The sequence below is a fragment of the Hippoglossus stenolepis genome, chromosome 14, assembly GCF_022539355.2.
Source record: "Hippoglossus stenolepis isolate QCI-W04-F060 chromosome 14, HSTE1.2, whole genome shotgun sequence".
NCBI lineage: Eukaryota > Metazoa > Chordata > Actinopteri > Pleuronectiformes > Pleuronectidae > Hippoglossus > Hippoglossus stenolepis.
In genome coordinates this window covers 23,466,685-23,484,957 of record NC_061496.1, presented here as the reverse complement: position 1 = coordinate 23,484,957, position 18,273 = coordinate 23,466,685, and the positions used below count along the sequence as shown (strand labels likewise).

Here is an 18,273-nt window from a genome sequence, read left to right as displayed (position 1 = left end):
TCCGAACACGGGTGCAGGGAAAAGTCGAATAACATAATTTGTCTTCATTCTGAAAAATCATACACTCCACATATGAAGGTAATGTTTATTGTTACTTACATGTTGAATTAAATATTCAACTCAATTTGAAGCCTGCAGCATCTTGTTCAAGAAAATGCTCAAATTGGGTATAAAGGCAATACAGTCACATGGGAAGTCAGAAAAAACTTAAATCTGCCATAAAAAGCCAACAACACACACACACACACACACACACACACACACACCATCTTCATATCCAGTTGGATGTGAATAAATGAAGTTATTGGGATTTACTGTAATTCTGGGACTTCATATACTTTTGTTGGCCAGCGTGGATGTGAAATCAGCCTTAAATTGAATTTATAATGTTCTTGAAAAGTCTTAAATGTGGCTTGTTGGGACCTTCAGAAACCCCGAAAGCTGAGGTACAGTAGTGTGAGAGTATAAATTTTACTTTACTACATCTGTTTTTTAGTTTAATGTTTTTCATCTGCACAACACTGACATGTGTTCTTTTTACTTTTTTCCCTTTATTTTCTTTTCATGCTCTGAGGATATTATGCAGAGACAGGTCACTGTACTGCACTTCTCTTGACGGTCATATAAGAGTCAGAGCTTAACTCCAAACAATTATAAACTTTCCATAAACTTTAAATAGTTCCTCCTGAGGTATATAACATATTGACAGAAAGTCTAAGGCCCTGAAGATAAACATTCAGCTTCAGTTTGGCTCGATCCGTCTTCCTCTCTGGAGACTCTGGATGCTTTTGGATGGGATTCAGCCTTGTCATGGAGTGATGGTACTGAACAAGACTGTACTTCACTTTCTGGAGATCTGCCCACGCTGGGGTTTATTGTGGCTGTTGGAGTGATGTAAGAGTTACCCAAGGATGAATAGAACACAACAGTGTGGGTGTTCTGTTTTGAAATGCCACCTAAAGGCCTTAAGGGGCTTACTGTCATTGTTTTTGAACATAGGTAGTATTCTCTTGCCAAATTATTTTCTTTAGTCTACTGTGTTTTTTGATTTAACTCTAGACACTGTAATTGAAAGAAACATTAAAATTGTTCTTCTTAACTCTGGTTGCACTGTGGCTGACAGGGTGTTAATTGAGAAATATCTCAACAACTCATAGATGTTTTTTTGTGCAGACATTCATGGTTTATCAAGGATGAATTTACATATTCAGAATCAGCATATCACTGTTAGCAATTATCAACAATATATTTTATTTCGGGGTCAAGCACAACCTCTGCAATTCCTCTGTGTTGTGTTGTAACTTCATTTCAAAATAATGACTATTTGGTTGACTATCTACTGCACAATTTCTTACATAACTGCTTTCAGAAATGCACTGAACTCTGGGTAATCTCCAGAACGGCTGTATGTGTGAATGCAAAATGCCTCTGGACTTTCTCTGGAGTTTTGCCTGCCGGCCCTCTAGTAGGAGAATGTCAGAATGAGCCAATGTGCGAAAACACCAAAAGATCTTCCACAGCATTCAGTGTCCTCACTCAGCGCTGAGTTTTTTTTTTAATGAAAACTGCCTCAAAACTTTTACTCTTACGCTTTACAAGGGTCATTGTTGGAGAGTCTTGAGGTAAAACAAAAGTCAAATGAATTACAAAATGTCAGCAAATTCAAAATAAACCTTGAAAACACACAAAAGATAACACCTGAGGTACAAAAAATTGGAGAAATGCAGGCCACGTCTCGGAGGTTGAACTCTGGAGTTCTGTTCTTGGGAGCCAGCAGGCCCAGACAGGCTCAACAGAGAAGGCAGGAGCTGGAGGGAGACACTCACCCTGTTGTTATGTTTGTCTGTGTTCCTGCTGAAACACAAGGCGTAGTTAGCCTAGGGGTTCACATGTTTTTTTTTTTAAAGTTTACATTACTGGTTTACGTTGTGAAATGGTATTTTACCTCAGCAAAGTCCTCGGAGCAAAGCGGGGACAGTTTAGACAACGGAGATGATGAACATGCTCACTTAGCCGTCTTACATTGTACAAAGTTGTGAATCATTGGACGCAATGAAAGACCCTCCGCGCTCCACTGACTTGCTCTTGTTTTGGCTTCTGTCAGCGAGACAGGAGCCAAACCTGCCTAATCCCATTAAGAGACAAAGCGTTTTAAGCAGAAGCCTGTCCACCTCTGTCCACAGACCAGCCAGGCATGACGGCCAGCGACAGCGATGGCATTTCGATCCTTGAATGTGATGCCTCTGGCTTTGTTTCTCCTGCCCTTTTCCCCAGCTAAAAACCTGTGGTTTGTGTTTGACAGGCACGTTTGGCCGCATCTTCCACGGTGTGCTGCTGGACGAGAAGGACCCCAGTAAGGAGAAGCAGGTCTTTGTGAAGACAGTGAAAGGTATGCGTTCTGTCCTGGCTATGAAAACGCTCAGTTGACTGCACAGTTGTCAAAGAAATGAAAATATTGTCAAGTCGAGTGTTGTAAGTTTTCCCATCTCTATTAATGTGTAACCTGCTGTGAGTTTTCTAAGAACTGAGGTTTGGCAAAGTAAACACTGTCAAGCTCAGTGAGCTTCAATAGACTGAAATATGATTGTAATGCAAAAGACGTAAGAGGAATGACCAAGGTCAGTGGACTGAAACATAATATAGCCAACAGTTCAGTTGACACTGTGTGGTTTTTAAATTGATTTCAATGATTTAGATTTTTTTTTGGTTTGTTTTTGTGCTTCCAAGCCAGTAACAGCCGTGGTCGAGAAGTGCCGTTTTAGGGTTATCCGTCCGTCTCATTCTCATTAGCGTGATATTTTAGGAACACGTTTAGAACATTTCTTCATATCTGGCACAAACATTCACTTGGATTCAAGCATGAACTGATTAGATTTGGATGGTCAAATGTGAAAGTCACTGTGACGTCACAAAAGACATAATACACCTAACATATTTTGTTCAAAGTCCTGAAAAAAGTCTTCAGTGCATGTTTTAGGGGTGTTTGTATATATTTCTGCCCATCCCATTCTCTCAGCAACACCTGGAGGGAATTTCTTCACATCTGGCACAAACATCCACTGGGGCTCCAGGATGAATCGATTAGAGTTTAGTGGTCAAAGATCACTTACTTCATAAAACTGGTTTTTCGGTCATAACTATAAAATAGACTTAGTACCTTTTATTCAATTTAAGCCTGGACGGACATGAATGTGAAGTCAACAGGTTGGCGGAGGTGTATGACCACTGGGTGATTATTCTAGTTTGTTTTGTTTTGTGAACCCTGTAGTTGAGCGCTTTAGGCTGTTAACCAAACATTGCCTATAAAAATAAGTGCTTCTCTAATGACTTCAGCAGATGTCCATACATTGTTTCAGTCCAGTACACTGATCTGACTGTAGATTAATTGCAAGTCTTACTCACGCTGCAGCTTTTGCACATTAGCGAAAGGCCTCCTCTATATGGGAGTGTCGGGTTGTTTGTTAGCGGCATGTGTCGGCTCTCTCTGCCAGTTGCCTTCTGACCTCTCCATTCTCATGTTTACTCAGGGAGGGGTGGATACCTCCAGCGAACAATATCCTCGTGCCAGTCTTGGCTTTGTTAAACTCTTTACTTCCTTCTCATGCTCCTTTTGGGAGTACCACATGATGGCAAAGGGGCATTCACAGATTTAAAAACTGGAAAACCCAGTTTCCCACTAAAAATAACTGAGACGAGGGATCGGTGCTGGGAAACAAGTAAAAAATCTAACACTACATGGAGTCACTGAGTAAATGTAACCTTACCTTTTCATCTGCTACTGCAAACCAGCAGCTATAAGGGACTCATATCCGATTGTGTCTCTGAAAAAATTCATAGATAATGCGTCTGAGGTTCAGGTGACCATGATTTTGACGGAAAGTTGCAAACTTCGTGGACTCCATCACAGGTAAGTGGAAGCACTCACAGAACACAGGAGGTTATTTGTGGTTTTGGGGTAGTTTGCTCTTATTTGATAAAAAATATATATATATAATAATCTAACAAGATCATTTGGCCATTATAGCAGTATTAACCTTTACCATGGTTATACTGTTGTCCACTTTTGTAACAGTTTGAATGTTGAAAGTAGCCATAAAAGCTCTGGTTTAGTCCGAAGCCAACACTGTTCCGTCAGAGCATTTCCTGTGGTCCTCTTCTAAAAGGCTCGGTCTGAACGTTGATGAAAGACGACCACATTTTACATATGGAGCAGATACTGTAACTGAAACAGTTTATTTCTCAAAAAGCTGCTATATTTTGATAGGGGACTCATACCTTAACTGTTCTGCCTTCATGTGAAAAAGACTGTCCTGCTCCTTCCTCTTTTCCTCTTTTTTGAGGTCAGTAATTTGTCAGTAAGATTAGCCGAATTCCTCTTCCACAGTTTGGTAGTGGTTTGGATGAGCCTGTTAACATGTACTTTTGACTTCCATGAACCTTTTTGACATGCATCAAACTTCTACACTCGTACAAAAACACTATATTTCATCTGTCACACACAGCGCTCCTGTTCCTTAATTGCTCTCGCTCTCTGCCCTCAGAAATCTCTTACCCATAAGTCACGTGTGTACGGAGGATGGAGAGAAGCCAATGGTGCTGTTGCCTTTCATGGCCTGGGGGAACCTCAAGCTGTTCCTGCGGCAGTGCAAGCTAGCAGAGGCTAACAACCCACAGGTGAGGCTTTTAAATCAGAATACATTTTCTGGAGCTTTAAGGCACTTATTAAGCCATTAAGATAAATACCTCGATGCGAGCCATGTATGGCACAGACATTTATTGAGCTATTAAAAGAAATCCCCCCAAATTGGAAGAAAAGTCAGATTGAATCCAGTGTCAAGCCTGAAAGAATGTTTTGTGTGTTTGCGGCAATCCACAGCAAATACCACCTCCCAGTTTACACTGTTATTAGAAGGACTGTTAAGATAATCATGAAGCTGGTGCTCAGGGCAGAGATTTTTATTCGCTATGTAAAGACAATCAGTCTTTTGTACAGGTTCACCCCAGGGAGTCTTTGATGTGCTTGGCAAAGACACAGTGCCAATCCGACCAAATCCAAAATACAGATGCAGCAAACATTTTGCAATCACAAGACGAAGCTTGCCATCCATTTGCATCAAAACATCTTTATGAAGTTTCAGTTAACACATCAGCACCTTCGCTCTCTGCAATCTCATTTTGTACTTTCTGGCACTTGTCAGGGAGTCATAGTCATTAAGTTTCTGCTGGTGCAAGAGACGTGGAGCTATAAATCAGTGTTTCAGTCTAGAGGAGATAAAACTCTGAGGAAAGCACAACACCACAGTGTGGCATTTGTTCTGAAAGTGAACATCTGGTTTGGAAGGTAGAACTGTGGTGCTGAGGGGGGAGAACACGTGGTGAGTGTTGACCTTTTCCACAGTTGTAATTTTTTCACTGACAAACCAGTTACATCGTGCTCGACAGTCGAGTACCAGCTACACGTGTCTCACTTTGGTCCAAGTTGTTGACTTTAAATGTTCTTATGTGTTCATTGGTTGCCAAGACTTTTTGTGTTGTGGGGATTAATTAATTTAGGCTGTATTACAGTGTCCACTCTCAGATAAGATTAAACAAGCAAAACATTTCCACTTTGGGTACTTAAGCCCGGGTTCATGCAGCGGGCTCCCTGTAGTAGATCAGATGTGTAGAAAACTATCTTTGGCCACACCAATGTTTACATGGCCTTGAGCAGCTACAAGCATAAAAAGCGTATTTCTCTAATGACTGACACTCAAACCTCGACAGAGGAACCACGTCAGTCAGATCATTCTCCCTCAAAGTTGCTCAGAAATATTAATGCTATGGTTTAACATTTCAGTGCTGATGTCATCTGTTGCTCTTGTGCACTAGACCAAACAAAACAAGCCGACAGCCATGCTAGCAGCTCTGGGAGGCCTTGCTTTGGCACAGAAGGGGTTTAAGCTAAATCAGGGGTGGGGAACTTTTTTTTCTGTCGAGGACCATTTCAAATTTTATAACATCTTTTGTGGGCCCTACAAAATTATTGAACACATGTATCACACCAACCTCTCTGATGCAATGGCTGGAACTGCTTCTTCTTGGCTCGGTGTCTGATGTGTTGGGTATGGGGGTAGGGTAAGGTATGATGATGCTACTCACAGCTGGTTTTAGCCAAAACAACTTTTTCAGGCAAATCCTCACCTTTGGTAGAGCAATTCCTCCCTCGTATCTAACCCAGCAGTGATCCCACAAATACCAAGTAGGTCACTTCTTATCATGTTTATCGCAGACCAGAGAGAAAAAAAATCAATCGTGATGATTGTCCGAGATGATAAAGAACACATTATTTTGTGTTTCGTTCACCCTGACTGTGACCTTACAGACAGACAGACAGAAGGGACGGCAATGAAGTTCGTCTTTTTTGTGGATATTCATCCAATAACTGTTTATTTGTTTCACTTAAAAACTCAAATGTGAATCTCTTGGGGCACTAGAGTCATGGGACCATCCACGTCAGTAGGATCCATGGTCACATGCTCACATCCATGGTTACAATTAATATTTGTTACAAATTGTATGGCAATCCATTAAACGGTTGTCGTGATTACTCCATGTTACTCTAAGGACCAAACTTTCAACCTCCTGCTGGCTCTGACCGATATCACCCTTTCCTACAGCCTACTACTTGAGACTAGCATGGCTAAAAATAAGTGTGTTGTTGTTGTGTTCACTAAGTAGATGACCTTTTTCTTTTATAATACATTTTTTGTTGTGGAACAAACTTCCTCTAAAATGTTCTTTCCCAGGGCACAAGTCTGTTCTGCTATTTCAATTGATTATCTTTTCACTTGTATGGGAACATTTAAATTGTTCTTGTGTATGTAACTCCCATCTTTGACACAAAATAGCCTGACGACTATATTTAGAGATATTAGAACAATTTAACACAGAAGACCAATTTTACTACAGTTGAGTGACGTCAGCTGCGGTTTCCTGCCTCTGTTCTGTTTCTCAACCGTGCATCGTCTCTCCCTCCCTCGTTTCCTTTCAGGCAATCTCTCAACAAGACCTAGTGTACATGGCGATCCAGATTGCATGTGGAATGAGCTACCTGGCTCGCAGGGAGGTCATACACAAAGACCTCGCCGCCAGGAACTGCGTGTAAGTGTCCCTGACCCGGCTCAACACTGTCGTCATTTGTCCTTACTTCTTCCTGTAGCATTAAGTTGATTTGGTTTGGAATTTAATTTTAAAAAAATACTACTTGTCTCTCCCGCTCTCCCCACTCCCCCGGCAGCATTGATGACAACATGCAGGTGAAGATCACAGACAATGCTCTTGCTCGGGACCTATTTCCCATGGATTACCACTGTCTCGGGGATAATGAGAACCGGCCCGTTCGCTGGATGGCCCTGGAAAGCTTGCTCAACAATGACTTCTCTAGTGCGAGTGACGTGGTAAGAAATAATGTACCAGATACACACTGTACTTCTTGCAGCTAAAGGCCTGCGATATACCTGCTGTTTACTACGCATATGCAAGATAGCTGCCTTGTGTATCCTGCATGCGTTCGGTGTGTAGGTTGTGCATAGCCTCAAATATTAACACGACATACGCAAGATGGCAGTGGCAAGTCCTTGATCGGGTCATTGGGCATGTCATCAGCAACAGAAATGGCAGTGCTGAATTGGCAGGACAAGAAAAATAATCTAGCCGTTTTCATAGCGTGTCTGATTTAGGGGTCTGACATACCACCTACGGATGCACGATCGCCCCCTTTTCTGACTTGATCTTAACTTTAGCGAAATGTTGATCTCTGTGCGTGTCGCCATCTTTGTTAATGTGTACCGCATGCAGTTATGGAAGTGGCAGTAAGAGCTGTCTGAGTCAAAGATTATAGAGCGGAGCACACTCCAATGTAGTCTGAGTTCTGTGGTGTGCCCTCAGCTAGAATCCTCCAGTAACACACGCAGTACATATGCAATTATGTGAAGAAATAAATGTTTACAATGCAGCCGTTTGCCCACACATACGGGAGGTTAAACAGCAAGTATATTGCGGAGCTAAGGTTGCAGCTCTATAATCTGTGGACAGTGTATTCACCAACAAAAAATAAACATTTCCTGTCTCTCAAGGTTTTTAATAGATAAGATATTTCCAGGGGCCATAAAATAGAGAAGGTGATACAGGAAATGGCACCAATTGTGTTGAAGCCGTTCTCAGACGGTTGGTCAAGGTATCAGAGGGAAGGGAGTAGCGGTGTTGAGCTCCACGAGTCTACGGCTCTTCCCTCTTTCCTGTCTCAGGATAGCAGAGCACCGGAGACACTCCCTGCACTTCCTCCAAAGGTTTCGTGTCACCCATTAAAGGTTATGACACACTAACACAGCAGCAAGTAGCTCTTTTCAGGATTCCTTTGCTGTGGTCTGTTCATAAATCACTGTCAGCACTGATAGTGACATTAACAGATTTAATTTACATAAGCATGACCCCTCACAACAAGTGTAAGGTCGACGCCTTCTCAAAGCCCAAGTGACCTAAGATATATGTTCATGATGATGAAAGTAACACTTGTTCCGAAGAATGAGGAAAACCTATTTTCTTTGTCCCCTTATGGGAGGTCAGAGTGAGGGTTAAGTACAGAGCGTGCAGGGTGGGCCCTCGCTGACACGGGAGTTTGGCTCAACAGTCGCTTGACACATAACTGCCACCCGACTGTTTACTTCCATACTCTCTACTAAGACTTGCACTGCTTATTTATATTTTACATAAAGTTTTCAACATAATTTCCTTGCATTGTTCCTGTGGAACATTTTGTATTTGAACGTAAACGGGCACCAGGCTCTGGATAGAAATGGTGATTATGTTTATCCTGTTGGATAATAACACATGTGAAACAACTGCTTCTGTAGATTATGCTTAGGAAATGCTGTAAATGAAAGTTAACGCTGGTATCAGTGCTAATCACTTGTTGTGTTTTCACAGTGGGCCTTCGGAGTGACCCTGTGGGAACTGATGACTCTGGGTCAGACCCCCTACGTCGACATTGACCCTTTTGAGATGTCGGCCTATCTGAAGGATGGGTACAGAATAGCACAACCAATCAACTGTCCAGATGAACTGTACGTCGATCACACATTCTCACACACACACACACACACACAACGCTACATTTTTTTATTTCCTGATTCATTGATGTCTGAGAAAACTAAGGTTTTAAATTGTGACCATTAACTTGTGTAAGTTACTGTATTGGTCAGTCAGTCCCAAATATTTTCAACACTTGTCCAAAAGCTGTAAAGTGTTGAAGCACAGTTAATATAGTATTATTTATTATAATGTTCTTTTTTAGAAATGTTGACATTGAGGCCAGCGTACCTTCACACTGGAAACTCATTACAGATTAACATAGACATTCCAAATTCCCCAAAGTGTCTAAGTTGTCAGTTAATTAGGAACGCCGTCCTAAAACTAATGCAGTCTGATACAGCAGTCCTGTAATAAATCATTCCTCTAATGTCAATGTTCAGGCTTTGACGAAACAGTGTTAAAGAGGTGCAGGTTGAACTGTATGATCGTCTTGGAGGATGTATTTCGTGGTGCTGCTGAACTGTGTTATGTTGAAGTGTTCCTATTATGAGGTTAGCTACATATTCAAACTCTGGATCTGAGAAATATTTTCATTAAGAACTAGACCTGGAATAATTTGCAGATTAATATATTTATAGGTGGACTGAATTTAAGTGTGTTATAAATGTGATAATCGGTTGTAATTTTTCAATCAAACAAACCTCTTCAAATTGTCAAGAATTAGCTGCCTAATTACAAAACTATTAAACTAACTAACTATTCAATTTAAATGTACAATAGTTTTTGAACTATTGATGAGATCAAACAGTTTGAGCAGATTGAAGGAAAGATGGGTGTGTTTTGTACAGAACATTTCAAGGCAATTCAAAGTGCTTTACATAAAAGATGCTACATGTTTCTTTGTCCTCTGATTCGATGTGGAATGCAAACGGATCATTGGTTGAAGTTGCAATCAACAAGTGTCTTACTGAGATCACTGGAGAGACACAGGCAAGTCAGTCAATGAAGCATTATGAGGAACATAACAGTCTTGAGAAACAATAGCATACAAATAGATCTTTCAAAATTGTAACTGACAAAATAGTTACAATATGCTGACGGGTAGATTTTCCATTATCGTTACTATTGTATCACATGTGCTTGTACGTGACAGTTAAAAGAATTGACAAGTCTATGGTTTTTTAAAAGTCACAGACCACAGATATTTTATTTCTGCAGTGACTGCAACGTCTGCAGTCCACCTTGTTATTGCAGACTTTGACCAAATGGGGTTTCAGTGACACGTTGTTATATAATACCAGCTTAATCAAACTGAAATAATATGGAGCTTATCAACATCCTGCAACTGTCGAGAAGGAGTGAGCGATGTCCACACACACACACACACGCTTTTCCTCTACGACATTTTTATTTACAAAGACCTTCCGCGAAATCAGGTTTACAGGGATGCTGTCACCGGCTCACTGCTGCAGAGTCACGGGGGTTTTCCAGGCTCAGAGCTCGGCTGCACTGGGTTAACATTAACATGTCGTGCATGGCTGTTTGAAATCACTGCGAGATCAGTGACATCATCCATAAAGGTGTTTTCTATAATACTGACATTCATAGACTTAGTTTTACAAAGAAATGATAAATGATCGTCATAAATATTTGATCAGTATTTATTTGTAGATGTAGACTGAACTCTGAGGCACATGGTTGGTAACGGTTTTATTGGATTTATGATCATTTCATTTTCTGTATATGCTCCTGTTTGTTCACATCAGTCTTTTCCTCCATTACGTTGTCGATACACTGCTGAACCCAGTGGAAAACCCTTTAGTTTGAACCCCTGCTGGATCTCTGCTGTCTTCAATTATGTTGCGATAAAACAGTATTTTTTTTGTCTTCATACCCAACGATCTGCATACACAGCAACAGTCCTCGCTTCCTTTTTACAACTACACAAAACTTTCTGTGACAACCCCCTGTGTTGTTTAACTTTGAATTGCATGTTAGCAAGGTCATCCAATATAGTTTTTTTTTTTGCTAAAATCTGTTTGTTTATGAGTTACAGATATGCCAAATCTGTGATTCATGCCTTTATTGCCTCATGTTTAGATTACATTAATGGCCTCCTAACAAGGAGAATTCAGAAAATGATTCACGGCCTCCTCCAGATTGTAACGAACGCTGACAAAAACAGAGAGAGAAGACCGGTTTTCTCCCCTTTTAATGTTTTTACATTGGCTGGCAGCTTAGTTCACTGCTGCTATTATAATACACTCGTGAAAAATGTTTAGTGGGCCCCTTTTGGATTTGACTTGTCCTGGAAAACGCTTCAATGGTTTTAAATCTACTCAAAGAACAAAGGGAATAATCACCTGAATTCTGTGAAATAACTGAACTTGGTTTCCGACTAAAACAAAAGGTGACGACTTCCCTTTCCAAAATATCAGAGGCTGCGAAATTCAACATTTCTCACTCATTTATATCAGTGCTGCACAGGCGGCTCCTATTTCAGGACAATACAACAACAACTGTGGGTGTAAATGTCCCTCACTTAAACTGTCTATCCTCCGAGTTAGATGCCAGTGTCACTCCCCCCCACCCTCATCCTTAAATTGCTCATGGACAGACCTCTAACCTGACCCTTCTCCTTGTGTTGCAGGTTTGCGGTGATGGCGTGTTGCTGGGCCCTGGACCCAGAGGAGCGGCCCAAGTTTCAGCAGCTGGTTCAGTGTCTCACAGAGTTCCACGCAGCGTTGGGGGCTTACGTCTGAAAGCAGGCGGTTTTTTCTTCTTCTTCTTCAAGACAACGAGCAACTTTTGAAGCTGGTGGACACTGTTCATGAGGAATACGCGGAGGAAATTGTGCCTTATCAGACGAACGACCAGGCGTTTACTTTGTACAGTCATGGAGTTTTTATATAGTTGAATTACCTTTTTACAGCATAGCAAAGTAAAAGGATTCTTTGTTGAATATTGTTTTATATGCTTTGAAAGCGTCTAGGAACGGCAGATGCAGGGCCCCGCCCTCGCCAAGAGAAATGATGGAAAGATGTCGTCATCTCTACCGAACATCAACACTTACGGACATTTGTGTGCCAATGGAACAATCTTTCAGAAAAAAAGTCAAAATCTTGACAAACATGGTTTTAAAGACAGTATTTTCTACAGTTTTGTTACTAGTGTAAATTGCAGATGTGGTTTGAATGAGAGCGACTCTACAAAAGAACGATTTTAGGTACCAAAGTAGAGTCTAAGGGCTTCATTTGTGTATGTAACCGTGTTGTCGAGCGTGCAAGCTTGGTACGAGAGGCCCCCTCAATGGTACACTGTTTTCTGTGGATGACACTGAGCACTGTGCCACAGATGAATTGTTCTGTCTCCTGATGGACGAGCCGACACTCAGCAGAGACAACCCTGTTTTTTTACAGACGTGGACGCCACAGCTTCTACAATATCAATGCCACAAAGCTACGTACACATATTTTTGTAGAACAACATCCTGAGTGAACTTTGGACACCGTTATTATTATTTGAATGCCACCATATTCTTCCTCTTTTGTACATTTTTATTTCCACTATCACATCATCCGAACAAAATTATCCTATCGTCTTTGTTTTATAAGCTTGATTGTTCTGCGTCAGAACACAGCCCTTCACAGGACTCTTCAAATGATTTTTGTGAGTAACTAGAAAACTAATAATCACTGTGAACACACACAAAACTGCCTACCAGCTTGGTCTAATCTTATTCTACCACCTTTAACATCTTTGTGATGTGTCTTTATGGTCACTGCATGTTGAATTAAGGTTGTAAACTGCTTCCCGAGTTCTTATCCAAAAATTAAATGGGATCTTTTAAATATAATAAGCCTACTTCATTTTTTCCCTTATCAAAAGCATACAGTGCATCAGTATCGTGCTCTTGCTGTGTAGTTAAAGTTCTTCTCCTGGCATTGATTAAACCCATAAAAAAAAACACCTCATCCATCCATTATCTCTAGCGCTTATTATCTGAGGGTCATGGGGGAGCTGGAGCCAATCCCTGCTGACATTGGGGGAGAGGCAGGGTACAATCTGGACATGTTGCCTAGCGTTTCACACAGAATCCCATCTCTCATTCTGCAAAATACACATTTACAAAAATGGCCCTAATATAACTAACCTCACTAACAACACACTGCTCCCCTGTAGATTTGACTCATTAAACACACAAACCTCTGCTGGTTTTGCAAGCTACTCAATGCTACACTATGCTACGTGCTGATATGGGAGTAATTAACAAGTCAATGTTTCTGAAGGGTAATGTATTTTATCTGTCGCTCTCGACAAACAAACGTATCAATAATAGTTACCACGAGGCTTCAGGTTGATTACATCATCAAACAGATTATAATGTGTTACTAGATCAACTTTGGTCCTAATCACCAGCTCTAACTGAGCTAGCTTAGCTTGCAGAATACTGATAACTCTGGCACATGCTGCTACTGCAAAACATGGTACGCTACTGCGCAACGATATTGATAGCCCCACCCAGGAAGTGGACAGGATTGGTTCATTGGGCTTGTAATGCATTAAAACCTGGCTTGTCTCGATCATATACTGTATATAAAGATAGACGACATCTTGATCTCCCCCTGGTGGCTGACTGCAATATCATTAAGTAAATCCAGCCTCCTCCATGTTATGAGATGGGCCAAACAAAAAATCAATTGTTTCTTCTCAAATATTTTTTTTTTTAGGTAGTTCTAATGTCATTGTAGGTTGACGAGCTCATTTTCCATTTACTTTTCATTTTGTTATTTGACTACAGCCAAACGGGATGCAACGTCATCATTTGAGACTGACTCTCGATTGGTTGAGCATGTGTATGTGCGTGACTTTGGTACTGCAGCTCCACAAGCGGCATTTTTGTTCAACAGGAGGAAGAGGAGACGCATCGTCCATCTTTATTTACGGCCTATGTTCTTAATGTGTTTGTTTGAAACTGCCATAGGTTCACTGCCATTCCAAGGTGCAAACACTCAATGGTGTTCTGTTTTAGTCTGCATATATGTCTTTGTTTGTTGGTTTGCAGGATTATGCAAAAACTACTGAAAAGATTTCACCAAACTTGGTGGAAGGATCTGGAAAAGGGATAAAGGAATGTTTGTGAAATAGCCGTTTTAGGACATTTTAACCAGATTTCCAGGGAGTAATTTATCTTAATGAAAAGAATGACATGTTAAGTGTGTGCAATTTGGTGCAGCTTTTTTGAATTTAAGGGGTCTGTTGGGCTTGGAGGTGATATGTGCTGAGTGCCATTCTAGTTTGAGATCACCATTCCAAGGTGGAACCACTCAGCCATGGTGTGGTGCACTGTTTATTTCACTCAGGATATGATAAAACCACCATATGGACATGTTCAAAAGTTTCTTGAATTCCATTGGAGGGGGTCTTTTAAACAAACGCACGTGCTTCTTTTAGCCAGAATACTCGATAACACTTTGTTTACATAGCGCCACAAAAGCCACAGTGAAAGAAGGTGTCGTGGCACAAAAATATGTTTTTTCTATTTAGCCTGCGAAGCTTATAACCACCATGATGCCTTCACTGTTCAGTGATGCCAACTGTTCACTTACTGATAAAAAAAAAAGTCAATTGAGTAAAGGAGCTGAGCTACAGCTCTGCTCACAGATCGTGTCGCCATGTGTATGTAATACAAGAACACTGGATATGGACTCTTCATTTTCTTACTTTCGTGTTTTACTTAAGTTGCTTTCATTTTGGCTCTTTAGCTTTAGGCTGAGTTGACTGTCACATGGATACTGCACTTCTTCACAATGTCGTCATGGAAAGTTGTGTAAAATCTAATTTGGGCCGAGTCCTTCCAGCGAAGTCTGCTGCAGAACATTTAAGGGAAATTTCACCTTGGGGGGAAAAGGATTTCAGTTTGGCGTTTTTTTGTGGTTTCTGTTTCCCTTGGTACAGTGTTGTAATTTTTTTGTTCCGATAACCTGCCAATTGTCAGTGGCGAGAGGTCACATCAAGATATTTCCACACAGGTACGGCAGCAGCTGAAGATGACATCCTTTCAAAACATGCGTCATCAGCACGTTTCCCCTCAGCACGGCTTGAGATGGTACGTCAGTTCTGCACAGCTCTACCATTGCCTCACCAGCAGCAGTCATAATAGACCATAGTGCAATGCAGCCACAAGACGTGTTGAGTGGATTCTCATTACCAGGCGGTTGTGTCACAGTACTATAGAGTTTACTCGCACTCTGCGTTGGAGGTCAGGGGAGGTTTCTGGATTAGAGTGAACATTTCCTCCAAGTTACTTTATGAACCTGCCGTTTTCAACAGGCATCTTGTTGCCACTAAAGAAAATTGATGTGTTTTTTCCTTCTGGGCTTCCAGCCTGGACTCGTAGTACATTTTCATCTGTTGTTTCAATCACATTGTTTTCTTTACTTGTGTTATGAAAAGTAGTGATTCAACTTTGGAACGGACACGTTCCGTGCTCACATTTGATTGGCTGAATCATAATGCCATTGTACTACACCTGAACACACCCACTAAAGAATGTAAACATTACGCTGCCAAAGATCAACTCCAATATCTGTGTTGCCTAGGAACCCATTTATTTGACCAAAGAGCAGCTCATGAATTATATTGAAGGGTTACTAATTCAGAGGCAAAGAAACATAACATCATAATCTTAGATAATGTCAACGTAGCAGAGGCTAAATTACACATTAAGAGCAATCCTTCAATATGCATTATGGTGTCTAATGATAATAGTTACAAGGCAGAGTAAGTTATTTCGATAACTAAATCCATTTTGCACAGTGTTCGTATGTCAAGCTCTCTTGTGACTGCAGCGAAAAGTGTGGTTATGACTTGAGTTTGTCCTGATATTGTTCAGATATACTGAAGGCCTTTGTCCAAACCTTTCAAGCCCGTGTCAGGGACTTGGAGTGGAAACAGAAGCAGGGCCTTGAGTGATCTGAGCGGGAATGCTGGCCCGACCAGACCGACCGACACGATCTCTGATCATCCTATACATGACATCAGAGGAATAACGAGAAGCATGAGACCTCTGTGAATCGCGTTAACTGCTTCCTGTCTGCCTCTGGGCTCAACATACACACGTCTCCAGCTCCACAGAGTTTGTTTTATACATTTGATGCCACACGTGTTTGGTTTTTAAACTCAATTGTGAAAACCCCTCTGAGCCACGGAAAGTCAGCACAGCCCCACTTTATTTGAGGCAGACACTAGGCTGTCATGTAAACCACAACCCTTCATACATTATGGGTGACATATTTTAATTTCCAACCATCTGTCCATTATCTACACTGCTTATCGTTTTTAAGGATGGCGGCCGGGCTGGAGCCAATCCCAGCTGACATTGGGCGAGAGGCGCGGTAAAACCTGGACAACGCCATGTTTTTCCTCCAACAAGGACGTTGTGTGTTCATCCGTGTTGGTTTGTTAGTCAGCAGGATAACACACAAACTGCTCCACTGATTTTCATCAGATTTTGTGGAGGGGTGAAGGATGACCCAGGGAAGAACCCATTCAATTTTGGTTCAGATGCGGATCAGGGGGCTAATCCAGGAATTGTTTTACACTTTCTTTCCCGTTGTGAGTTAGGGTGTTTTTCAACATTTTCATTGATTTCTCAGAGAATAATTAATGGATCTTGATGCAAAAAGCTGATGTGTTTATGGGGACTGATGTTTATGAGTGTGTGCAATTTGGGGAGTGCACAATTTGGGAGTGTTTGGTACATAAAACATATCCTAACATTATACAATTTTAAAAACTCTAAATGAGAAATGATGATAAATATTCAATATCTATTTATCTATCTATTGTTTTATGACCAATACACTCCTTGATTTTGTTTAACACGCCACCAAACATGAACTAGAATGGCAGTAGGGCCCAACAATCCTCACATGAAACCACATTTAAATTCAGTAGATCCGGGTTTTTGTTTGGAGCCGAACTTCAAACACTCACAAATATCAGCCCCTTCATGCCTGATTTTCCTCAACAAGATCCATGATTTTTTTTCTCTGACAAATAAAGGAAAATGTTAAACAAGAGTGGGGAAATAAATATCCTGGACGGACGGATAGATAGATGACTTTTGGTCAGTCTGCTGTTACATTAAAATGTTTCAAATAAAGTTTTTACCTCTGTGTGTGTTGACATGTAGATGAGATGAGCAGCAGTGTAAAGGACACATTCATCAGCGGGACCTCTTCTCATTAGCTGGAGGCGGAAACAGCTCGAAATGCCACATTCCACGATTAATGAGGCGTTTAGTGTGTGTGTGTGTGTGTGAGGAGCAGGAGAACAGAGCTGCTGGAGGCTGACAGCTCCGACAACCTGACAACACACCACGCTGTGTATATACTGTGTTGATGTTGAGAGTAAACCTGAAAGTAAACCTGTCAATAAACTTGAGAGTAAACACGTGAGTAAACCTGAAATATAAACCTAAAATATAAACCTGACAGTTAACCTGTGAGTAAACTTGAGAGTAAAAACATGATAGTAGACCTGAGATATAAACCTGAGATATAAACCTGAGAGTAAACCTGTGAATAAACCTGAGATACAAACCTGTGAGTAAACCTGACAGTAAACCTGAGCGTACCTGACAGTAAACCTGGGAGTAAACCTGAAGATAAACCTGGGAGTAAACCTGACAGTAAACCAGAGATATAAACCTGTAAGTAAACATTAGAGGTAACCTGAGATATAAACCTGAGATATAAACCTGAGAGTAAACCTGAGAGTAAACCTGAGATATAAACCTGTAAGTTAACCTGACAGGTAACCTGAAATATAAACCTGTGAATAAACCTGTAAGTAAACCTGTAAGTAAACCTGAGAGTAAACCTGAGAGTAAACATGTGAGTAAACATGAGAGTAAACATGTGAGTAAACCTGACAGTAAACCTGACAGTAAACCTGACAGTAAAAACCTGACAGTAAACCTGACAGTTAACCTGAGCAGAGGTTTACTCACAGGGCTATAACCCTGTGAGTAAACCTCTGAGTCACTTCCAACGTCACAACAAACACGTCCCGTCTCGCTCGCGCAGGTTATCTCCACAGCACAGGTCCGTGCGCGCGGCCGCCTCAGCCAATCAGCGCGCGGGCGGCGTGTTCCCAATTCACAAATTCCACTAAACATGGATGCGCGTGCGGGGCCGT

The 18,273-nt window shown here is 41.2% G+C and overlaps 1 protein-coding gene across 3 annotated transcripts in view; it reads left to right on the top strand.

The window, feature by feature from the left end:
• ryk (receptor like tyrosine kinase) overlaps window positions 1-12,925 on the top strand; it is a 44,613-nt gene extending 31,688 nt beyond the window's left edge. For all 3 annotated transcript variants that reach the window (XM_035176364.2, XM_035176365.2, XM_035176363.2), the window contains 7 exons: window positions 2,303-2,389; window positions 3,838-3,907; window positions 4,542-4,674; window positions 7,031-7,140; window positions 7,277-7,436; window positions 8,965-9,101; window positions 11,720-12,925. In XM_035176364.2, coding sequence (XP_035032255.1) covers window positions 2,303-2,389; window positions 3,838-3,907; window positions 4,542-4,674; window positions 7,031-7,140; window positions 7,277-7,436; window positions 8,965-9,101; window positions 11,720-11,831 — 809 coding nt within the window. In that variant the 3' untranslated portion in view covers window positions 11,832-12,925. The remainder of the gene's footprint in view (window positions 1-2,302; window positions 2,390-3,837; window positions 3,908-4,541; window positions 4,675-7,030; window positions 7,141-7,276; window positions 7,437-8,964; window positions 9,102-11,719) is intronic.
• The last annotated feature ends 5,348 nt before the right edge of the window (window positions 12,926-18,273 follow it).